General features: G+C 29.0%; 2 protein-coding genes across 3 annotated transcripts; one reads left to right on the forward strand and one right to left on the reverse strand.

Moving 5' to 3' along the window:
* Positions 1–2,533: 2,533 nt before the first annotated feature.
* Positions 2,534–6,117, reverse strand: LOC145842555 (uncharacterized). 2 transcript variants are annotated; one of them, XM_082950013.1, is made up of 5 exons: positions 5,985–6,117; positions 5,074–5,186; positions 3,959–4,076; positions 3,383–3,513; positions 2,534–3,035 (listed from the first exon to the last, which is right to left on the reverse strand). In XM_082950013.1, the coding sequence occupies exons 1-5, from the start codon at positions 6,011–6,013 to the stop codon at positions 2,971–2,973; spliced, it is 456 nt and encodes a 151-aa protein (XP_082806139.1). In that variant the 5' UTR covers positions 6,014–6,117; the 3' UTR covers positions 2,534–2,970. The 2 variants fall into 2 exon arrangements, with proteins under 2 accessions (XP_082806139.1, XP_082806141.1); XM_082950015.1 differs by having other exon boundaries at positions 2,535–3,035; positions 3,383–3,501.
* A 4,658-nt stretch (positions 6,118–10,775) lies between these two features.
* LOC145843131 (transmembrane protein 26-like) lies at positions 10,776–23,619 on the forward strand. Its single transcript, XM_082950592.1, has 9 exons — positions 10,776–10,869; positions 12,074–12,239; positions 14,823–14,943; positions 15,344–15,505; positions 16,006–16,128; positions 16,741–16,938; positions 21,535–21,766; positions 22,022–22,194; positions 23,356–23,619. Exons 1-9 carry the CDS (start codon positions 10,851–10,853, stop codon positions 23,617–23,619), a joined length of 1,458 nt encoding a protein of 485 aa, XP_082806718.1. The 5' UTR covers positions 10,776–10,850.
* Positions 23,620–25,300: the final 1,681 nt, after the last annotated feature.

Below are 25,300 nucleotides of genomic sequence, written 5' to 3' on the forward strand. Positions count from 1 at the left end.
AGACTGTTTGATTTTTTTATAAGCTAGTTGTTAAAATGTACGCAGTAATTTGTTCACAGAGTGTTTTTGAGACTTTTTTTTTCTGGACATTAGGCTTTATAGTTAAAATTAATACGAAAAAAATTAATACATAAGACTATTATGTATTTTTTTGATTTAAACAGGAAACAAATGTTGTATTTGGAAGTTTTCATTTTATTTAATACAGCTGTTAAAGTAAATATAAAGAATCGTAAATGCAAAAGCACTCATTGGAGCAACTTATAAACTGTAAAAACAAATTAAATGCATCAATAAACAAGAACACAAATCAAAGTAAACGCAGAAGTCACTCTGCGGTGCTTTCATTCACCCACTATGGAGAGCTCACAGTCCACCGTTCTGTTTCGCTTGTTTCAGTCAGCCACGAGTGTTCGAGAATTTCTTCCGAAGACAACCTGTCCGCGACCTCCTTTGACGTCATCCTACCTACCAAGTTTCTCACCTCCTCGACGATATGCTCGGCCTCTTCTTGCGGGGTTCGGTTGGGGAGACGTTTGCGAGGCACGGGTGTCCGGGGAAGCACCGTCGAGAAGTTTTTTTCGATACCGCCCTCCGCTGCAGAGTCGCCCGGCAACTTGTCATCGCTTGACATGTTCCGAGCCTCCTTCTCCGTTTTGTTCAAATTTTGCGACAAATAAAGTGGACTGTCAGAATACTTACTTGAGCCAATCGACTATTTTATAGTTATTAGATGTTAAAAATACCGTAAGTAGAAAAAAAAGAAATAAGATAATTGTAAGAGGTGATGCTAAGTCGAGTATTAGCAAATAGCCAATAAAATTTTTCAAAAAAGTACAAAATGCGTTTCTTTAGTGCACAGTTTAAACTACAATAGTTATTTTTCTATCAATAATTTTCAGTATAAAACATAACAGTGTTTAATTTTGTGCTTATGAATTTAGTTGGGAATATAATATAGTAATTTGTAAATTAACTTGTTGATGTTTTTTTTTTGTTAAAAATATCAAAAAATAAATGTTCAGATATGTTTTAAATTCCTTTAATACAGTTCAAACGCTTGTTAAGTTAAGCCTACAAAAATTGAAGTAACAAATTAAAATTTAAACAAGTTTTTAAGACTTAAACATTATATTTTAGTTTTGCCAGTTTCAACTGGAAACAAGTAAGTACTATTTATACTGACAATAAATCAAGTTTTACTACTAGAACTTAGTATATAATTGTCTTGTTATTATTATTACTTTTTTACTTAAAATTATCACTAGTTATTTTTTCATCATTCACAAAAATAGTCAGAACTGTTGATTTAAAGGCATAGTATTTTATAAATAGTTATTTTCTATACTTTTGCAGGTTTTATAATTAAAAGAATTTTTTGCACATAAAAGCTGTGATCCTTTTTTAAACGACAACATGAAAATTTATAAATAGTAACTTATTATTTTAAACTTAACTGCTCATGACAGTAACACTGTTCACCTAAACACTATTTTGTTTACGTTAGATAAAGTTGAACATTAGTTATTTCTAATTAATTTATTCACAGGATTAAATATTTTTGAGTAGTTTTTTAACTGTAAATAGCAAAAACTAGTTGGATTTAAACTTGCAAAGCTTCTTAAATACTTGAAGCAGAAAAGTAACAAAACCAATTTTGAAAAGAAAAAAAGAAATCAAGTTCTATCTAACTTTGTTTTTCACTTAGTTTTATTTACTATTCAGCAAAACTTTTAATATTTTATTCAATGGCCGCTTGAATCCTGTTTTCAGCCCATTGTGCTTAAGTGGTTTTTGACATGTCTGCATTATGCTTAACATAGCTATTTTAAGACCAAAATTTCCTAGCTACACACTGCCGGTTGGGTACGCACTTTTGCGCTGTGTTCAAAGTGCGTACCTAAGTAGCAGGTTACTGTTCTAGCTAAACTTCAAAACAGCTTTCATATAAATTTACTTTTTTGCTTTAAGAAGATTGGAATTTCTAAAGAACTGTTAGTTTTTTTGGCATTTGTAGTATAAAAATTAAGTTTTACTTTTTAGTAACTACATAGTTTTTATTTTAGTTATTACTTTATACTACACTAACAAATATGAAGTTTCCTACTATCCAGTATCACAACTGACTTCTTAGAAAACCCATGAAATGGTTTCGGTATTTCGTAATGTACCTTGCAGCTTTGAATTAAAACTGATACTGACTAGATGTTGGTAAAATTCTAATAATAAAACTTTTAAAGAAACAGAAAAGTTTAAACACTAAGTAGTGATATAAGCGTAACTGAAGTAATATCAAATAATTTTAAAACGTTTAGCTATTAAGTGTTTGAAGCCGACTAACAAAAGATTTTTTTTAAACTAAAAATCTAGAAAAAAACTATATAAAAAATATTTTTAAAAGTACAATAATTCCACCGCTAGAATATACAATAATCGAATGAGTAGTGTTATTAAGAACTGGTATTGTATGAAAAAATCAATCGTTTTGAATTTTTTGAGTTAAGACACTTAGATATACATAAATGTTATTTATTCCAAAGCATTCTATGTGTACAAAAATTTAAGATTGTTATAATAAGCGCGAAACCTAACGGTTTGAAAAATTATTTTAACAGTCCTAAAATCTGAAAAATAAAAAATACTCTTAAATATTTAAACAGATTAGTTTAGCTGTGTGTAAGTTGTGGAGGTTTTAGATTATCAGTTAATTCTTTAAACTAATCCAAACATGAAACTTATTTTCAGATATTTAATAAACACTTATTAGTAAACATAGAATATTCAAAATTTAAAAATAAAGTTTAAAAAACGCTCTGTTTAACACAGTAAAAAGTAACAGTTAAGAGAAAGAAAAAGCTAGAATAGTACGTTACAAACAAAACTTGTTACTAAATTGAACTTTAAAATCGATAGAACCAAAAAGCTTGTACTCGAAAAAAAGCTAGTGTTATAAATTTTATCATTTTTCAATTAAGATCTAGGAGCGTTTCCGATACCCAGGTAAGTCTTGTATCCTCCCAAACCGTATCTTCCAACTGTTGAACAAACAGTTGTTTTAAAACTTTATGTTTGAAATATTATTTAAAATTTTTTATTTGCAAATATCCTACTAATTACGACATATGCATGTTCACTACAAAATAGACAAAAATATTAATCAGTTGAATTTTATTTATCTAAACTTATATTAGTAAAATACATACGCAAAACAAAATGGTAAAAGTTCTTAAAGACCAAAAAAAATAAAATTTAAAGTCGTATTTACATATACAACAGTTTCATATTGTCGTTTTAATCATGATTGTAAAACTTATTTTGAAATAATAAACAACACATGTAAAAATTATGAATAAAAACTGAGAACAGTTTAATAATAACTAACATTTAGTTGGTAAGGGTTTCGGCTGATACCAAAATTTGAACCCGTTTTTAGCTCGATGGTTGAAATCATTTCTGTACTTTTTCATGTTTTGTATTGATCTTTTACTTGTTTCTGAGTATCTATATATATATCTATATATATATATATATATATAAACACTTAATAAGTTTGGCAATCATCATTTTATACAAAACAAAACAAACTAGGAAAAATTGATTTGTAATGCTTAACACGACTAAAAAGCAAAACTCGCAAAGTTTCGGCAGTTTTAACAAAATTTTGACTGTACAAAAAATAATGTTTACTCAAATTTTTATGTTTAATTTGGTACCAAGTTAGTTAATAAAGGACAAGACATTAAACTGTATCGATGGTGTGTGACTCGATAACCGAAAGGATTTTTCACATCTTTTTTAAGAACTTTTTTTTTTTTTTTAACCAACTGTAAATTGAGAGCTAAATTTTTGTTTACGGAACCACTTATAAAAACCAGTTATTAAAAAAACTTTTGTTTTTATTCTAGGGAGATTAAGTTTTCTATCTAGAGATAAATTTAAAATTTAAATATCTTTTTACTTTTCAGATGAATTCAGAAAAATTTCCCTTTTCAGTTTGGCATCCAGAGGTTCTCCTGAAACGGGAACCACCGAACCATCCTTCATTATTTGGTATCTGTCAACTCCTGAACTTTGATCTGAAAACAACAGCTTATTCAATATTAGTTATTTTTGTTTGTATTTATACGTAAAAAGTATTTTCTTCAATAAAAATTTAATAAGATAAACTTGGTTAAGTAAAACTTTATCTCTTTTTTAGTGTTTTAGTAAATAAAATAAAGCAAACTTTTAAATAAGATTGTAAAATAAAGATTTGTGTCATAAATATCTATATCTTGCTTAATAAAATCGTGGGTTAGTCGAAAGCCTTTTTCATTAGTTTGCTTAAAAAAAGCTTTTCGTAGCTTGTGCAAATGTAAAGTTGTTACCATAATAAAATTTTATATATGGAAATTTGAAAGACTACTGAAATATGTTAAATAAAGTACATTATTGTCGTGTTTAAAACACAGCTATCGTTTTATTAACAACAAGTTTTTTAAATAATGTATTTTGTACGAAGGTTAACAGCACATTACAACAATTCTGCATATAAAAGACTAACACAAAAGTATACGTAAATCTTTTTTAAAGTGATCAATTGAGATTAATTAAAGGTATATAATTATTTCTGTGAAGCATTTAACAGTATAAGCATTTTTTTTCAGTCGTTGTATTTTAGTACCTTGCGGTATTTTAGTAGTTCAAGTAGCAATATTTCATCAAAAATGTTTTTTAAATTTTATCAAAAGCAATAAAAGTTGGTTATTTCAAAACTAGATTGAAAATTATTAGTTTATTAAGTTAAACGTTTTGCTTAAGTATTTTGTAAATAAGAGTAAACGGAACTAAAAAACTTAGAAATTTTTATAATAAACAATTAAACAAACGTTTCACTAATCATAACTACTAACTTACAACACATTATTTAATAAGAAATAATAAGAATACTAATAAATGAAATAACAACTAAGTTATACAAAACAAAAAAAAAAATCAAACAATGAAAGACAAGTAAATAAAACTATTAACCAACCATGGGATTGTATGGATCAAATGTTAAGTAACAAAAAACAAATAAAAAAAATTATTAACCAATCAAAGGAGTGTATGCGCTGAAAGTGGTGCAGTTTTCCTTCATAATGGACCAATGATTGGTTGATGATTGTTTCCTGGCTGCAGGCTCGTAACTGTACCATCTTGTAGAACTATTTTTATATGCAAGTATTACTCAGAATGAACAAACAAAAACTAAAGACTAATAATCCTTTATATGTTGGCACACAACTTTAAAGAAGTAAAAACAATAATAAACATGGTGTTTTTTTAAGTTCGTTTTAAGTAAAATTTGTACTGAATTTCTGACGTTTTAACTTTTTGATCATATGTATAAATATATAAATTTTAAAACTTAAAATAAAAAATTAAGTTTAAGCTTTATAAAAATCTATATTAGCTTTTTTATATAAGTTTTACCAAAGAAAATACCTAACACTTTGATTTTAAGATTTTGAGCTTAAAATTTACCTTAAAGAAAAAAACAGGTGCAATAAAAATGCGTAGTTTTTTGTTTAAAATTTATAAATGACAATTGGTTTTCAACAAACAGCTTGCCTATAAGTTAAAAGAAAATAAAACTAGAACTGTTGGAGGTAAATTACTTCTAATACTTTGTTTTGGATGTATAAATATATTGAGAATTATATTTTCAAAAATATTTTAATAACAAGATTTTGCTTTCGACACAACGGATTTTTAACTTTTGAAAACAAATTAAAACTTTTTAAGTAAAGGCAATTTTTAGCTATAAGATAAAAGTGACTAAGTTTGCAATGTAAGTAATTATAAAATAAATAAATAATAAACAAACAATTCTATAATATTTTACTAAACAACACTTTTTACTGTCATTTTATAAACGAAGCAATAAAATCGTTAAGTGCTGTGGTAACTCATAATTATGTAAGTGTGTCTAAACAAATGTATTTGTTCAATAAAAAACCAACACTTTAGCCCCTTTTACATGAGTAGCCATGCTTCTTAATCTGGAACAAAATAAAAAATTATAATTCCAACAACTTTGTAGCAATTTTTTCAGTGTTTAGTCTGGCACGTATTGTTAAACAGCTCAAGTTTTTGTTTACTTACGAACGGGCACTCCTTTATTGAGCTGGCGACAATTGAAATGTACTTGAGTGCGAGTTGTCCTTTCAAAGCGTGTTTCTCGTAAATTGCTGCTGTTTGTGGCTGCGGCAGTAAAAATTGTGACATTTTGAATGTTTTACGTAATAGAAACCTACTCAATAAACTGTTAAAGTGTTTTTTTATTTGTATCAATGTTTTATTGTAATTTTTAACTTTTACTACATTTGTATATACTTTAGTTTGTAAATTGTTTATGCTACGTAGTTGTAATAGTTAACTTCAAAGTGAATCTGAGTTTCATCAAAAAAGCAACTGTTTCGTTGCTGACTTCCTGAGTGGATAAATTATATTATCATTGCATTGATCACTATATATTTATTTAAAATTAGTTTACAAGTTTTACCAATCTGATTATAATAAGATAAATAAACTGTATAAGTTTAAAATTTTCTTATCATGAACAACTGCATAAATAAAAAGCTTATCATAATTTAATATGCATGGTAAGTAATATACTGAACAACAATTTATTCAATGTAAATAAATACTTTTAAAAAATAATGGTAGGTTTATGAAATATTTTAAATTTCATACATCCTTAATACAATATAATGTAATGATTAATAATACTCTGAAATAGTTTTAAGTAATTTGAAAACAAACTTTGTGTGGACATTCAAAGATTATATCTTTAAAAAAATACTTTATCTCGAAATGAATTTACATGTAAATAACCAGGCTAAAATGCAGCTAAAGTTCAGATAAACTCGAGTTGGAGATTTTATTACATTAATTTTATATCTGTATAAGTAAAAGAACACATAATTTAAAGCTACCAAAAATTAATTAACAAGATTATTTATAAATAAATTTTACGTAAATGTTATGAACTAGATATAATTGGCAACAAGTTTTTTACCTATCTTGTTTAAAACTTCATAGTACAACAATAGCAAAAGTGTATTAATTACAAATTTAATGAGGAAAACAAAAAATAAACTTAAAGTTACCATAAGATAGTTTTACACACTTTTGTACTACTTAAGTATATGTACTTCCTAATGTTTTATTAAATCTTTTTTTACTTCTAGATTTTAAAATACATACTGAAAAGTATTTTTTAAGCCTTATCTAGAAAAGTTGTTTTTGTTATAGTGTTATACAAGGAAGCATTAAGATTTGGTTATAATTGGATACAACTGTTTTTAAGACATTTTTAGAAACTTAATCTTTAACTTTCAGTTGAATAAAGATAATTAACTTTGATTTGGTATTTTCGACAAATTTATTAAAAAAGTATGTAAAGCTTTTTCAAAGTGTAGAACTTAAAGTATTAAAAAATTAACTATTTAAATATTGACATTAAACATTGATCTATCAATGTAATGGAGTACCATAAGTTTTTGAACCAAATTAAGTAGTCATTTAAAGTAACAAGTTTAAACGCTTATTCAAAAGAGTTTGCATTAAAAGTGTTTTTAAAGTTTAAAGTGTTTCATCCAAGTAACATGTTAAACAATTTAAGTAAAATTAATTTTTTTGGTGTCAGTTTCATAACATTAATAACTAAAATGTAAAATAAAGTAATAAAGTGGTAGAGAGTTGTTTTAATTAAAATGACTACTTTTATGACTACTTTTTTTACATTGAAAAAGTTAAATTAATAATTAAACTACTATAAAAAAGGAAAAGTATTAACTACTTTTGTATTTATTTTCTTCTTATAAGATTTTACTGTTGTAAACAGTAAGCCTAAGTTATTGTTCCAAGTACAGTAACCTCTCGCTTATTTACGCACATTGTGTCCACAGAAAAAGTGCGTAAAGATACGAGAGATCGTAAAGATACGAGAGGTACCAAATATACTAACTATAATGGCTGTTTTTTGTTAAAGCTGCTATTTAAGAGCAGACTGGAACTTTCCCACTTTTAACAGTTTGTTTAATTTATTTATAAATATGAAAACAAAAGATAAAACTATACATATATAAAAAAAAAGAATCTAAAATTATATAAAAAATTATTCTTGTAGAAAAAGTTTACTAATTTTAATAATAAGTAGATTTTATCTTTATTTATTTGTGACTTTTTTGATACTTAACATTAATATTCTATATTATTTAGCAAATTCAATTTATAATTAAGCATTTGTCTACAATTAAGAAATAGTGTGGTGTCTATATAAAAATTTGTTTCTATAGCCTTGTAAAAAAATTTGCATTTGGTGCTGTAATGGATTTTTTCACACATAAGACTTTCACACAGTCATATTTCATTCAGTATTTTAATTTAATCTCTTGTTGTTAACAAAATTGTTGATATACTGAGGTCTAACTAAATGTTTATCAATTAGTCAAGGAACATAAGTTTACAAAGTTTAAAGATATAGAGAGGTGAGTTAGCATTTAAAAACATATTTCAGTTAGAAAAATACAATAAACCTAATTTGTACAATATTTAAAAAAAAAAATTAAAATTTTTAGAATTCTAAAATGCGTAACTAAACGAAAGTGCGTAACGTCACGAGTGCGTAAAGATGCGAGAGGTTACTGTAACACTTATTCTACAACTAAAATAGTGTTAATATATTTATAATTTTCCTGATAAACTTTTCTGTATAAGTTAAATATTGTGTTTTTTTTTTCAATGTGTTTTATGTTATTCTTACATACTTAATTTTGATTGAATAATAAGTCCTTTATGATATAGTTGTTACATTTTGTTTTTTTAAACACAAAAGAGATAAATTAAATAGTTGGTGTGCAGCTCGATGACCGAAAGGTCCTTCTGTACACCAGGTCGTCTGACTAAAATATTTGAGAATTGATTTTTTTTTTGTGTTCAATAAACTATATTTGGTGTAGATTATAAACAAACATTGTTATGGAAAAATTAAGCATAGAAGATTAAAAATAAAAAGAGTTAACATCATTAAAATAATCAACTCATTAAAATACTTAAAACAACAAATGAAACTTTACAATTTAAAACACAAATTTATGCAAGTTTCTAAGTGGTAACTATTGTAGGCGCGTTCTTTTGATCGAAATAATGCATAAAAGGAGCTTTAAGCTTGGACTAATGTCTAAGTCTACTAGACAAAAAGTAGTCATTTTTTGTAAATAAAAAAAAAGTTAAGTGTTTACACGCGATGGTTAATGTTAAAAGCAAAAACTCTAAAATGCATCCTTTACCGCAAACACCATTTGTTCATTAAATATTAAAAAAACACAAAATTTAAACTAGCAAAACAATTTGCACACTAGGACGGAGCTTAAGAAATCACGAGTCTTTTAAAATCTCGGCTCTGAAGAAAAAGTCATGGCTTTTTACGAGAACACCACCGCAAGCCTTACCGCTCGGAAAAAAAAACCCTAACTTGAAGTTTTACTTCGCATCTCTAGTAAGTTCATTTCAGAGTAGAAGCATTACATTGGCCATTGAAGAAGTAGAGAATATTGCTGAACAATTAATTATTAATGCACCAGTCTTTTGTTTCAAATTTCGACACCTTTCGTTAAGCTGTGAATTTTCCCTTTTCTAATTTTTTCTTTGATTTTTTTTTTAAGGTTTCAAGCTTGGAGAGAGTTTTGCAGTAAAAAAATGATTACGCAATAAATAATATTCGGGTAAAATTTTGGTCGGAAGTCATTTTTAACAGGGTTTTGTAGCAGAAAGATGTTTTTAAAAGTTGTTACAATAGGTAAGGCGTGCAGTGTGTAATTGAAATTAGCGTTAACATTAGAAAGTTGTAAAATAACGGGTTTCTTTTGTGTGGAAACCCTGGTTTTTTGAGCGTGGCATTTCAGCGACAGTGTAACAAGTTCAAGGGTGCATTATTAAATTTATATTTACAAAAAAAAAAGAAATTTTTGTTTGTTGTTCGATAGCTAGTAGTTAAGATGCCATACAAGTTCAACTTTGTTAGTAGTGACGTAGAAAAATAAACGTTCAAAGTTTAAAGATAATTGCACTAGATAAAGTAAATTTACAACTTAATATTTATTGCGTTTTTGACAGTTTGATACTAGCTTTACGAAATTTGTTTTTTATGAATAAACATATGTTTTTGTCAGATTAAAATTGATAACGCATGTTTATTTCTAAAATCAATAAAACAGATTACGATTTAAACTAATATACTTGGATATGTTTTTGTAAGTAACAACGATTATTGGTGTTATGAATTATTTCAGAATATTTTTAAGTAACTAAAATGAACTTATTTTCCCATGAAAAGCTTGATGCACCGTACATAAAAGAAAAAAGTTTAATATTAACCATATATAAACCTCCTTTAAAATAGTTTGTTTTGTATACTACTTAGTACGAAACTAAGTTCCGCATATATGTCTATGGTTTTGGTTTTGCTTTATTGTCGGTTAAAGCTAAAAGTCAGTTTACTTGATCTGAGTTTTTTTGATAGTTTAAATATGCGCAAATACTTTTTGTGTAGTTTAACTAAAAGTATATAACTGACGTACATTTTCACAGTGTTTTAAGAAGTTGCTAATACAACTTACACATATTGGATCTAAAACACGTAGAGACTTGTTTTTAGTTTAAAGTTTTTATATCTAAACAAAGTTCAGTTGTTATAAACTAGTTTTATCTCTAAAGCGATTTTTATTTAACAAAACTTTCAGATTTTATTTGTAACTAAATCTATCAAAAAAAAAGCTAAAACAATCGGTTTATCAACTAAACTATAAAGAGTATCACTAAAAATGAAAGATTTCGTTTTAGGTAAGTTAAAAATTATGTATAAAACTTTTTATTTTTAAACATAATAACATTTTTATTACTTACTTGTTTTATAGGCAAGTTTTGAATTAGGTTACTTTAAAAATATGTTAGTTGCTTAATTTTAACTTGAATATAGGTAGATGTAAACATTTTAAAGTTGCTTTGTAAATACACGTTTTACAAAATTTTGAAGCAAACAAGAGTTTATAATATTGATAAACTATTGTAATAAAAAAAAATTACAGGTAAATAACCTTTATTTGAAAAAAAAAACACTTTAATCAAACTAAAGCATGTTTTACATTTGACTATAAAACAATAATAATTTATCAAAACTATTATTACTTTTTGTAAAAGTTTAAATTCTTAACACTAACTTTGTTTTACTATTTTCTTTATAGTCAGTGTTTACAATCTTTATAGTCCTGGACAAGACGTTAAAAGGTATCCGTGGTGTGCGACTCAATCACCGTAAAGTTTCCGTGCACCAGGTCCTAGGACTAAATATTTTGAGCGTATTTTTTTTATCGTTCAATAAACAATGATATATGTGATTTACCTTAGAACTCTACGTATAATTAAATTTTTCCACTAAAAGGTCAGAAAGTGTACAAACTCTTAAACTTACACTGCTTATTTTTGGGCATTCCAAACTGAAATAAACTCACATTTTCGTGCCGAAATGCTTTGAATTTATAACTTACGGTAAAAAAACCGCTTTCAACAAATAGTAATCAGTATAATAACGTTTTAAAAAACAAAACAATTAACCGCTGTTAACGTTATAAAGTTTGAACCTTGGCATTTTTGAAAAGCAAATGTTACCACTGCTTACTTAGAACAGCCATTAATCGGTACTTAATTTGTTTTAAAAACAAACGATCAAACCATTTCCAGGTTTAAAACTTTAAAACTCACGACTTTAAAAGGAAAAGCTTTCAGCTAATTTGATGCTAATAAGAATTTTCAATTAACGTGATGCGATTCACACTAGCTTTTTGTTTGAGGGTTTTATGTTTTTGTCCTTAATGCAACGTCGTCTTCAGGGCGTTGTTCTTAAAAATATCAAACGCTTTTCCTGCAGTTCTCGGGGACTGTTTGTTACTTTATCTTAAACACTTTGAAACTCTTATATTTTTTTAAGAACAAAACCAAAAAACCATCTTTAACATTTTTTACTCAACACTGAGTTTTTTTTCGGCAGGACTGGTCTGCAGGGCGCTGTTCGTGTTCCACAGCTTGCTGGCCATCGTCAAGGCGCAAAGCGAGTTCGGCGACGCCATCTACTGGCTGCTCCTTGCCGCCATCGGTGGTCAGATCCTGGAGGGCTTCGTCACCGTGTTCCTCAGGAACGGCAAGGAGTTTAAATGGTTTGTTTTTGGTTTTTTTTATTTTGCATATACAAGCTCATCAAAAATAGCTGTTTTTAGCTAATTAGCTTAGACTTTGCTTTGTTTATGGAAGTTTATTTCCGTCCGTTTATAAGCATTAGAGTTTAAATCAATAAAGTATAAATACATGTTTTGTTTATCAAAATTTTTTAGTTTACATTTTCGAACTTTTGCAATAAAAGTTTAAAATAAAAATGAAAAGTTGTAGCTAGTTATGGCTAGTTGAAAAAGCACGATTGATCTCAAACAAAATCATTCTGATTATGCTAGGTTGTACAATTGATCCAAAAAATTTTGGTGAGTCAGATTTACTAGAAAAAATTTATTTCAAGGCACGTAATTTTGAAAAATATCACTATAAAAACTTAAAAAGTAAGCTCTTTAGAAGTAAAACTACATTAAAACGGCCATTTAGTAAGCACAGATGTGTACTGAAAATTACTTAAAGAGCACATTTAAACAGTTTGTTATGGAACTATAGTTTTTTTTATTTATCTAGCGAAAATTTTTAAAAGGTAAAAGTATGACGGGGGCTAGAGATTTCCACTTGGTAAGCAATAGTATTTGTTCCAGCCCCCAGGTACAACCTTCTTTTAAACAAAACACTAAAAAAAACATTTAACGGAAAAAACGTTGACACTTTCGAAAACACTTTCGTTTTTTTTTTACTTGAAACAATTACACATAAATCAAAAACCGTAAAAAACCCTTTGACAGAAGCGCCTTAACTTTTCGCTGTAAAAGCCTTCAGCGCGCAATTTCTCTGTATCAGTAATCAGCTTTGTTGAAAGTTGGAAATTAACGCGCGAGTTGCAACGAACACGTTTCAATTATGTATAAACACGAGTTTACAAAACAGGTACTTTTCGCCGAAGCAAATTACGCTTTCTCGGAAATTGTTCTTCCACGCCACGGTCGTTGCAAATTATCAACGAGTGTATCCATTGTGTTTTGAAATTAATTATTCATCGCCGGGTTCATACTGAAAGGGATTTCGCATCAGTTGTGATTTAAATTGTCATTTTTTCAACGAAACCTCCTTAAGCTTTAGCCCGACAAGAAAATACCTTTCAAGCGATTACGAGTGAAATGTTTGTTTTAAAATCAATTTGGATTTTGTACTTTTTTTATGAAAACCATGATCTGCCTTTGTTTTTTAGTTTTAATTATCGCTGTTAAAATAAAAAAAATTACTACTTAGATTTAAAGTTTCTAGAAACATAATGATATTCTGGGATAAGTAGAACTGTATTTGCACATTTGTTCTACTAATATTAAAAAAACAAGAATACTTAGAGTATTAAAAAGTTAGTATAGCAAAACAGTATTCTCTGCAAAAGTATTATTAAAATTGTCAAACTAAAGATAAAGTGTAGTTTGTTTTTATTTTATAAATACATAAACAAATTTTTAGTCTTTAGTTACTAGTTTCCTACCAAAGAGTATACTTTAAGTATTATTCATATTTTACTTTTAAGCTACTTTGTTTAATTTCTTTGAAACTGGAATTCACAAAATCAACTTTTTTTTTAATAAAATTACTTCTTACTCTCTAACAAAATCATTAATTTTAAAGCATCTCGTATTTTTAATCAATAAAAAAAAGGAACATAATGATAAGGGTTGTCTATTAAAAGGAAACTTGAAGTATCAAAAAGATACAAGACTGATTATTTTTGAAACAGTCTAATTTTAAAACGCAAAGTTTTAAGTTTGAAACATACACTAACTGCTTGATTATCGCATTAATTTTGATTTGATTTTAAAGTTTGGTAAGTTCAAGTGACCTCTTATTTTATTTTTCTAACTTTTTTTTTTAGATTTTATCAAAGGTTCAAGTTTAGTTTTTAACTCTCACGCAGATATTTCTATAGTAAAACTGAATTTTGTATGGATATGCCAACTACCATTTAAATGATACTTATGAGCCGAAAAATTATTAAATTTTTGAACGTCTAATTTAATAACTAAAACTTTTTATTGCTTTTAAAACTTTTTAATTAAGTTTCGACAAAGATACTTATCATAGCAGTGTTTACTGCAGGAGTAGATTGCAAAATACTTAACTTACAAATTCAAAGGTACGTTTTTATCAAAATACAACTAAGTTTTAACAATTTCTCAGACTTAATCAAACGCATATTCTTTCAATAAAATAACTGATAATAATATCCTTAACACTGCTAAACTTTGATTTGTACAGTTGTTTTCAAATTTTGGCTCACAGAATATTGAACTATTATGTTTAATTTTTTTTTGTATAATTTTGATTTAAGACTTACAATAATTAAGATCTGAGGATCAATAAAATGTTTATACTTCGAGAGTGAAAAAGTTGTAAATTTTAGTTTTTTGTTAAACAATTAGTATAGCTTGTTTTATATATTTTTTGTAATATATTTGTACAAATAATGCAAGTTGTCCTGCTTCACAACATTTTTGCTAATCAAAGTAGGTTTTTACGGAATTATTTTTTAAACTATAGTTCTATTATGGAGCAACATAATAAGCAAAAATTCTAAAAAACATTTGTTGTACAATTATGACGAAACAAAACAACAGGATAAGTCCGTGCGTATTACTGTATCTGTGCGGAATTGTTCCTTCGATTTGGCTGCTGGAATTCAAGAACCTGCAAATCAGGAACGTCAAACACATTTGCAGCGTGCCGTACTGGGGAGAGGTGGGTTGTCATGGCAACCAGTAAATTTTGTGCCGTTATAGATGCAACACAGTTTAACGTGTTAATTTGCTTTGTAGGCAAATTTATTTAATTTTTTCTCATGTTAAAAATTTTTATGTTAAGCGTTGTATTATTCTAAAAACTATCATTTTACAAATATTTTTTTTTAATAATTTGCCTGCTGAGCTTATACGGTTTTAGTTTTGTTTTTCCAGTCATTGTGACAACTACAAGCGATTACAAATAAGTAAATGTTCAACGCAAATCAAAGTTTGAATATTTTCTACCGGTTTAAAACGTCTTAAAAACGTTTTCAAACATGCTACCAGCAAAAAAAAAAACGAGCACTGCATTTTACAAGCTTTAACTCAAGTTACAAAAAAAAAACAATATGAAACAGAAACTAGAGGGGTGCGAGCTTAAGTTCTTCAACCCGGTGTTGGGTCACTTCAGCAACAACGAGGAGGAGATCAAGAACCTGGTGCTGAACCAGTCGGAGATGGCAAGGGTGTGCGAGTTGGAGAAGCCGTTCTTCGAAAACTACACCGCGGAACAGGAACGAGTCGGTTGTTTGGGATTCGTTGATTTCGTTCAGATTTTGTTTTTATCAAGTCGCTGCTAGTTTGATTAAAAGAAAATTGTCGGCTGTCGGTTTAAAAGTTTGCGGTTTTTTTGTTGAAACGTTAAGAAACGACCTGCTAAATCTTAAAAATTTACTTTTAATAACCCTTACTTGTTTTTATTTCTAAATATTGTTGTTTTAGATGTTAAAATATTGGAACATTTTCAAACCACCTTTGCGTTTCAATACAAAAAAAACTAATTTTTTAAACTTCTGCAGAGTTTTTTATTCAAAATGACACAAAACTTATTTGCATTTAAAAATTTCCAAAACAATTGTTAGACATTTTAAATAACTTTTATCGACGAAACCGCAAGATTACTCGCTCTTTTCTTGGGGTAAACGAAGCTAAAAGCTGTCAGAACACGCTAAAAACGAAGCCGCGTGTTTTTCCGCGAAACTCATCGAAACCGATCGCTAACAAAACTATTTTCCAACAGCTGGATCTAGAGCTCCGCTGGAACTCGACGACGCAGGCGCCCAACTTCACGACGACCACCGAGAGGGTGGAGGTGGACGTGGTCAACAGCTTGAAGGACGGGCAGAAGGCCATCAACGACGTGGTTGGTACGAGTAGCATGAGTGTTTGACAGTTGCGGTGCGCGACTCGACAACCGAAAGGTTTTTTCGTGCACACCAGGTCCTCGGGCAAAAGTTTTTGAGCGCTTGTTTTTTGTAGTTCGATAAACAATATATATTAAACAGGTGAAGATTAAACTGACTAAGTCAATAATCACACAGCCCGTTTGAAAGAGTTTTTAAACAACACGTTTAAAACGCAAAGTTCAAAAAAAAGTACATACGTTTCTAGCAGCTTGTTGCCAAAATTTTCAGTTGTTCTAGTTGACTTAAACATTTGTATATATAAACATAGATACAATGAGCAAACATTTTGTAGTTGAACTCTCTGTGTCAAGTACACAACTATTTTGCACTCGCTTCCTGTTGAGTGCATTTGGGCTGCGTTAAAAATGCGTACTTTTGAGAACGAGCACTGTAGCTAGTTGCTTGTTTTCATTCAATTATTAAAACTCAGTACTTTAAAAAAAGTCTCCTTTTTTACTTTACGTGGTCAGTTCACTTTTCGTTTCATACAAAAACATCCTAAATACTTGACTAAAGCTACTAACCTTGAACCAAGTTTAGCATTTAATCATCATTGTTTTTTCTCAAAGTTGACCATCCTCGACGACGTGTTCGACAAGAAGACGTGGATCCTCGTCTTCCACCAATCGCTGCTCTTCATCCTGATCATAGGCAGGTGGCTCCTGCCGACCGGCAAGGGCGTGGGCAGGGACGAGCTGTCGCAACTGCTGCTGGTCTTCATCGGAGTCGGCGCTGACATACTCGAGTTCGTCGTCGAAATGATCAAGGTTTGTACGCTGTTTCTATTGTTTGTATGCTTTTTCTATTGTTAGTATGCTGTTTCTATTGTTTGTATGATGTTTCTATTCTTTGTATGATGTTTCTATTGTTTGTATGCTGTTTCTATTGTTTGTATGCTGTTTCTATTGTTTGTACGCTGTTTCTATTGTTTGTACGATATTTTCATTGCTTGCATACTTTTTTTATTGTTTTTATGATGTTTTTTACTGGTTGTATGCTGTTTCTACTGTTTGTATGACATTTCTATTGTTTGTATACTGTTTCTGTTGTTGGTTGTTTGTATGCTGTTTCTGTTATCTGTATACTGTTTCTACAATTCTAGCGATTCTTTAGCAAACTGCTGAAGTGTATACACTGATAGTGACGGGGTAGCTTTGTTATAAAGTGTTTTAATCTTGAAGTTGTTAACAAAACTTCATAAAAAAGTGTCATTATTATTGGACAGTATTACATGTGAATAGAATGTTTTATTTTTTAGACGATTACTAAACTAAATATTTAAAGTTATTTTCTGTTAGTGATTAGACTAGGTTCACATTAGTCGCTTTTTATGACAACATTTGGAAAACTCTGTAAAGAATAAATTTAACTTGCTGATTCTTTATAATAATTTTTGTTGAAGCCAATCATGTCATTGTGTATGGCTATGATTTTTTTTTTATGTGAAACTAGATACTTTCACTCAGAAGAGTGCTTTTTATTACACTATATTTTGTACAAACTTATTTTTTGTGTTTATTAAAAAAAAAGCCATCTAGAGCAGTGCTTCTGAACCTTTTTCTAGAGGCGGAACCCTTTTCCAAAATTCAACTTTTCCGCGGAGCCCCTAATTTAATTTTACATAAAATTTTTAATATAATATTTCCTGCAGAAAACAATAGAATTTCAGTGAAAAACTAGTTTTTCAGCAAAACTATATCATTGTTAGAAATCATACCAATTGTAATAGTATTAAGTCGAGTCAAACTCAAAGTGCGCCAGAGGCATTAGGTATTTTATGATTCTATAATAAATAAACGAAAACAAACATGATTAATCGCAACGTCATAAAAATCTTTCCTTGCATAATAAAAACAAAATGAGAGCTACAAACAATAACGAAATGAACATGAACCTAATCGAATTCACAGATTACTGTAATAAACGGGTAAGATGCCTAACAAAAAATAAATAAAAAACATTTAGTGCAAAGCTTGAACTTGTCTCTTACCAACAAGCATGTCAATGTGTGGCTGGATTTTGGATAGACTGAGACGGAGACAGACAGATAAGGTTGGAGTCAGCATTAAGTTCCTTTGCTTCTTTTTAATGTCTGTTACATGCGAATAGACGGACTCGCAAAGATAAGTGGTGATGAACGGTAACATAAATTTTACTACACGCTTTTCTAAGACGGGGTACTTTGAAATTGCACATATCCAAAAATCTAAAAACTCCTTCCCTTTGAAACCCAATTTTAAATTGCTATCTCCAAATAGTTGCAGCAATTCGTTTTCTGTATCTGTAGGAAGATTCACTTCTTCTGAAGCAATATCACACATAAAAGGATTCAAAATCCATAAATTTCCGATGCGAACATCTTCAGGAAAATAATGTTGAAACTTTATAGACAAAAGATCAAGATGGTTGTAACTTCGTCAGAGAAGTTGAATTCTATGCATTTTTCATGGACCTCATCAAACCGGTGAAACATCGCAAAATTACCATTGCTAACCTTTGCTAACCATTGCTTACTGGGGTGAACACCTGCTTCTTTAATTCAACGAGACGAACCAGTGTCTGCCCCTTCGACAGCCAGTGAACTTCGTTGTGATAAAGAAGTCGCAGATGGTCAGCATCTAGACTTTCACATGAGTTTTTGAAACATCTGGCTTTTGTGTCACTTTTCTTTATAAAATTACCAGTTTTAATCGACGCTGAGAGAAACTCTTGTAATCAAGAAGGAAGATGTTTTGTTGCCAAATTTTCTCTATGTAAAAAACAATGTATCCATTTAGCTTCAACTGCTTTATCCTTTATTTTCCTCACTACACCATTTTTGGACCCAGTCATAGACGCTGCACCGTCAGTACAAATGCCGACACATTTATTCCACTCTAAACCCTTGCTGATGAAATAATTTTAGACACATTTCATTTCATTATAGTAGCATTTTTTAACCAGAAAATAAGCTTTTATACATATTAAATTTTAAATCAAGCTAATAGACATCTTTTTAAACATTTTTACAGCATTTGAAACAATACAATATACCAGAAATAGGTTTCCGATAAAGATCTTTTATTTAGTTTTATTGTGTAAACATTTAGAATTTGTTTTGATCGCTCCTACATTGTTTGCTTTTGTGATAATACCAGTATTTTAATGACTTCACTAAAAATAGAAATTCAAAAAATTTACAAAAATTTGCGCAACCAGGACACCTATTAATAATGAAAACCTATTAAAATTTCTACCACTAGATACACACTAAGCAGATCAATGAATGCTATAATTATATATGTTTTCCATTTTATGTGTACTATTTTTTTTGAAGTTTTATAATTTATTTATTTTTTTCTTTAAAATTTCTTTTTTAAATTTCGAAAGGCTTCGCGGAACCCTAGGGTTTCGCGGAACCCCATTTCAGAAGCACTGATCTAGAGTGTCTTTAAAAACAAGGGAAATTAAATTTCAAATAACTTGTCTTGATAAAAACTGACATTTTAATGCTTTTATTCTGAAAAAAACATGTGAAATTTAGTTTTAACACATTGTTCTAACTGAAGTACGCCATTAATTTTTAAGTAGTTTTCAAGGTACAATTAACACTTATTTAAGTTATAGTAGTAGTTGATATAAATACAAACAACTAATACAAAAAATTCGACATGTATTTTAGAATTGTATGATTAAAACGATGAATGTTTCAACTAAAACTGTTAGTTAAATACAATCAAGTTGCTTATAAAACTAAATTAAACTATGTCTACACGTAATACTTTTGTGACGCTGTTTTGATAGAACATCGTGCACTACCGTAAAATAATATTAAGTTGAGTTTTATCTTTTCGACTAAGACGTTTTCAGAAAAAAAAAAAACTTTGTTACTTATAAAATTTTGTGTTTGTCAGTTTAACTTAGTTTATCTAGTTAGATTAAATGATTTTGATATGCTAATTAGTTTAAAGATTTACTTCAACTGTCTTACATATGTTCAAGACAATCAAACTTTTAATCTTGATATCAAACAGGGTTTAACGAATTATTTATTAAAATTTTTAAAAAGTTTAGCAGTCTAAAAATCTTTGAAACTTTTAGATAAAAATCTACAAAAATAATAATTGATTTTTTTTTCCTGTGAAAACTTTGAGGAAAATCACCTAAGTTAAGAAAAACTTCAAAAGTAATGACAGCAAGATTTTAAAGATAAATAATCTCGAAAAAATAACGCAATCTTGATGTATTGTCGGAGTAGCCACTACTTTTATGGATTTTTTTAAAAGCTTTATAAATTAGCTATACTGTTCTTCTTAAAACTTTTATTTAGTCAAATAAAATGAACACATTGTAAAGTATAGTTATTTAATTTCAACACAAGCTGTTTTAAATTTTCAATTTAAAAAAAACTCTATAGACTACACCAGTTTTTTTTCTCTCAGCATGTTATAACGCTTATTTCAATTTGTAAACTCATAGAGCTGCATTTGTTTTTTTTTTTATTACCTAGAAGCCACTCTTTTGTAGAACTTTCTAAAAATTTCAAAAGTTTCCCAAATAATTATCGTTTAAACTAGTCTAGTTCCTAATAAAATTTTTTGCGTGTTAGTAATTTTCGTTCGCTAACTAGAACACAAACTTTTTATTATTCATTATTAATTAAAACTTAACAAATTACACTAGCTTGCTTTATTCGAAGTATTTTCAAAAGCTTGTTTCAATTTTTAAACTCCTCTTTTCGGCAGCAAAAGCTTTTGTTTGATAAATTTAAAACTGCCTGGTGTAAAGTTAACTCTTTACATGTCCAAAACAGTTTGCGTGCTTAGGTACGACAAAACACGTCACAATAAACAACTTTCTCAAGTAATTATGACGTAAACGGTCACAATGAAACTAGCTATTACGTAAATAACCGTAGATTTTGTTTACTGAAAAACTAGTTCCTGTGTTCTTCATATTTACATAATGCAGTTGTTGTTATATTTTTTTGTTTTTTTTATGTTTTGTCAAACAGCTTTGTCAACTATGTTGCAGGTTAGAAAAAATAGTAAATGTTTTGACACCTTTTATTATTATTGTTGTATATTAATCTAATATTGCAAAAGATTATCGAACTATCATTTTTCTTCAATTACTTTATCTAAACTTTTATAAATTACGGTACCACTTAAAACTCAATTACCAATACGTCACAAGAAGAAACAAAATAGCTTTTACTTTTTATAATATTTTTCTTTCTTTATTTTTCTTGAACAACTAAAATAAAAATGTTTACAACATTCTCAACTAGTGCCATAATAAACAAAGTAAGTCTCGTTCGTCATAACATCGTACAAGCTACTTTATGTTATGACGTCACACAAAGTAACTATGACGTCACACAGGAGGAAGCGGTGAGGTGCGACAAGCTGCTCATCATCCTCATCCTGGCCTTCTGGTCCTGGTCCACCCTGCAGTTCACCATGGTGCTGACCGCCAGCAAGGCGAGGCGCCCCCGCGCGGTTGGAATTTACGACGACGACTTGGAGCTGGAGGAAGAGGACGAGGAGGACGACGAGTCGGGAGTGAGCCACGGAACCAGCATACCTTACGAGCTCGAAGACACCAAGGAGCCCAGTTTGTATTTTGTTTGAATTTTTTATGACTGTTTGTTGCGGATCTAGAGGCGTTTTTAAATATAAATTTTTTGTTCCAATCCGCGCATGAACAAATCACATCACTTATGTGAGCCCTACGAAAACTCTCAACAAAATTTGAAGACAAAATCTGGGAGTTGCCTTTGTTTCAGTTGGTTTGGTTAAATATTCAAAACAAACAATTTAACCAAAAAACTTTGAAAAACATATAAATATATTCAAATTCTCTCATCAGGCAAGATCCGGGAGTTTCTCACGAACGTGGAGGTGTGGGGCATCGCGTCCACGCTCATCCTGCAGGACGGTCCCTTCCTGGTGATGCGGCTGTACGTGATGATCTCGAGGAACGTCGTCCACCAGATGATCGTCTTCTTCACCATCAAGAACATCATCGTGTTCATGTTGCAGGTGAGTGGGTTTAAAAAAAAAAGGTGCAGGTTGGGAATTAAAATCATCAGTGGCAAGTTTAATGTTTTTTTACCTTACTCAATATAAGGGATATTATAGTTTTAATTATCTCAAATCTTCCCTTTGTTGTTTTTCTCCAATTTTTTTGTAAAATAAAAAAGATTTTCAATATAAGGGATTTAGGCTCTCTTTAAGCTCTATTATTTGAGTTGTGAAGGTGTTACTTACATACTATTGCTGCAAAATGTACTTGTACAGTTGAAGTTATCAGTTTAGGATTTTCAGGTAGTTTTTTTTTTATGTTGTTTTCCTGCTCAGTCTCATGCTGTAATAAAAACTAAATAAACTTTGAGTTTTTTATGCGATGTGAACGTTTTGAAAAAAGTTTTTTAAGTTTACTGTGAGGGTTTTGAGCTCTCAAAACTGGATTTTGCAACAAAATTTTTTGCCATGAAAGCAACTGTCAAAAGGTTGATAATTTAAATACAATTGTAGTTAATGAAAACAATCCAATTCCATTATGCATTTTTAAAACTAAATATACCAATGCAGCCCTCTCAATAGCCAGATAGAAAAAAATTGAACTTTTTATGCGGTGTAAAGGCTTTTAAAATATAATCTGATTCTAATGGATTAGAGTTTTCAGTTTAAAATTTTGAAAAAGCTTTTTTATCAGTTAGCAAATGTTGCAAAGCTGTCATTTTGCGTCAAAATATTTATATAAACGTGACTAACACTGTTTTTAGGGCTTTAACATCACCAAACCTCATAAAGAATTTTTTAAAACAACAACAAAAAAAACTTTAAACATAAACTAAGTTTTACACCAAATTAAAAAATGACTAAAGTGCAAATTCTAAACAAGCTCAAAAATAAAAAATAAAAACAGAGTTCTAACTCAAGATTTTACAACAAAATTCCTAATTAACTCATAAAACATTGAAAATTTTAAAGAAAAATCTACTGCTTGGTGGTGATAGCGACTTAACTATACTTAAGCCAAGTTACAAACGACTAAAATAATTTACTTCCAATCGACTGTTAAACCAATTTAACAATAGTGCAGACAAAAAAACTATTAAAAGGTCTACCACTTTACCACAAAAGAAAACTTTTAACACAACTCCCAATTAGCTAGTTAAAAACAATAAAAAATCAAAGGTCTACCGCTTGGTGGTGATAGCGACCACGAAGAAGGAGGAGGACGAGGAGGAATCATCGGAACACCAGGTGGCGGTGCAGAAGGCGAGGAGCAACATAAACACGCTGAGGGGCGTGGCCCTCGCCCAGGAGCGGTTCAAGCGGGCCTCGCTGCAGCGGCAGAGGACCAAGAGCTCAATGGTCAGCAAGGGCAGCCTGATGTCGTCGGGGAGCACCACGCTGAAGAGGGGCCAGCTGCCGCAGTCGTCGAGGATGAAACCGTGATAAACGTTTCCGCTGAGCGGTGCGAGAGAGTTGTAAAGTTTGTAATAAAATTTACGAGATACTTTTTTTTTTTGATATCATTTAAATACCATACGAAGCTGGATGGATTTTTAAAATCTAAACAGTACAGATAAGTTAATTAAGGATTTTTTTTTTTAATGTTATACATAAATCGGTTTGGCTTTTGCTTTAAATATTTTTCGCGGTGTGTAAGCAAGTGTGATTTTTTCTAGCTTTGAATAAGCTCAGTTAAACTTATTTTTCTGATTAAGTAAAATTGTTTGTAATGTAAAATTGTTTTTCATTTTGCTTAACTTTATTATTTTTATATGTTTATAAAACAAGCGGTTTAAATATTTTTTTTGTAAAATTTGTTACAAAGTAAGTAGCAACACAACGGGTATCAAATTAGACTTTGATTTTAAAAGTTTTCATATAATTTTACAATCAAACAGCAAGAAACGTATGAGGTTATCAAAATAGTATGTATTTAAACTTTAATTTTTGTGCTAACTTTTTTATATATACACAACTTTTTAATGTTGAATATATGATTCAAACCAATTCGATTGTGAAGATTCGTGTTTTACAATTTTGAAAACTTAAAGTTATTTCAATGCAAAAATACGTATACAAATTTTTTAAATGCAATTTTTCAATAAGCTTACTTTGAAATTAAAAGCTAGTTCTTTTAAATTAATGATAAGTAAGTGTACTAATTTTATTTGAAATTACTAGTTTTTCGTATCTCTATACCTTTTTTTAAACAAGATAACGTTAATTTCAATCAAAGTAGTATACTTAACCTAAATTTATACTTAAAATTATTGTAAATTTCTAAAAGCAATTACCAATTGTTTTAATGAAACAAATAAATAATTAAGTTAACACTAAAAACTAACTAACTTTAACTTATTTCGACAGAAATTTATCCTACTTTTGTTTATATATGTAAATTAACTAAGTAAATTAAATTTTGAATATTCTTTTAACATTTTTTGTTCAACATTTTAGGTATTTTGATGCTCAGTGTTTTAATTTTTTTATTTTACCGTTTATTTACAACACATTTACAGTATGTATAAATGTATACTTCATTAACTTTTACTTGCAATGCTTCTAAATATAATAGCTAGAGGTTTTCAATTTTTACTCTGTACTTAATATTAATGTATCCTTTTGCCTTTAATCTAATTAAATTGAAATATTATTGTTATGCTTCTTTCATTATTGTAACGCGCTACCATAATTGCTGATAAAAAAAAGCTGACTATTTAGTTATTTGTTTGTATACTTAGTCTTATTAGTATTTATATCTGTTTCCCAACTTACTTTTTAAGTTGTTTTTTAAATTTAATTTATAATTTATAAATACTGAGCTTAATCATTAAAAGATCATTTTGAATCGATGTGCCTACTAATTTGAGAATGTTAGAAAGAAATAACAACTACTAAATTTAATTGAATAATATCTTAACAATAATAAATACAAATATACATACACCCCTAAAAAGTATGTTTCTTTAATCTAGCTAGTGTTTATTTTTTGAAATCTAAATATTTCTATAAATTAAACTGATAAATTAAATTCCGAAAGTTTAAATCTAGTTTCAAAACCATTTAAAAACTCTATGTACTTTTGTATTGATAATTGATATAACAACTTAAAATTATTAACTAT

The sequence above is a fragment of the Thalia democratica genome, chromosome 8, assembly GCF_965202585.1.
Source record: "Thalia democratica chromosome 8, ktThaDemo2.hap1.1, whole genome shotgun sequence".
Taxonomy (NCBI): domain Eukaryota; kingdom Metazoa; phylum Chordata; class Thaliacea; order Salpida; family Salpidae; genus Thalia; species Thalia democratica.

What these genes read in the sequence shown, in the direction of transcription:
- LOC145842555 (XM_082950013.1), bottom strand. Translation starts at nt 6,013, where the DNA reads ATGGCTACTCATGTAAAAGGGGCTAAAGT. An exon ending in CGCATACACTCCTTTGATTG is followed by an intron (nt 4,077 to 5,073) that starts GTTAATAATTTT and finishes TGTTGTTTTCAG; the next exon opens with ATCAAAGTTCAGGAGTTGAC. An exon ending in GAAACCCTTACCAACTAAAT is followed by an intron (nt 3,036 to 3,382) that starts GTTAGTTATTAT and finishes TTTGTTCAACAG; the next exon opens with TTGGAAGATACGGTTTGGGA.
- LOC145843131 (XM_082950592.1), top strand. An exon ending in CGAAGACACCAAGGAGCCCA is followed by an intron (nt 21,767 to 22,021) that starts GTTTGTATTTTG and finishes TTCTCTCATCAG; the next exon opens with GCAAGATCCGGGAGTTTCTC. An exon ending in TCATCGTGTTCATGTTGCAG is followed by an intron (nt 22,195 to 23,355) that starts GTGAGTGGGTTT and finishes AAAAAATCAAAG; the next exon opens with GTCTACCGCTTGGTGGTGAT.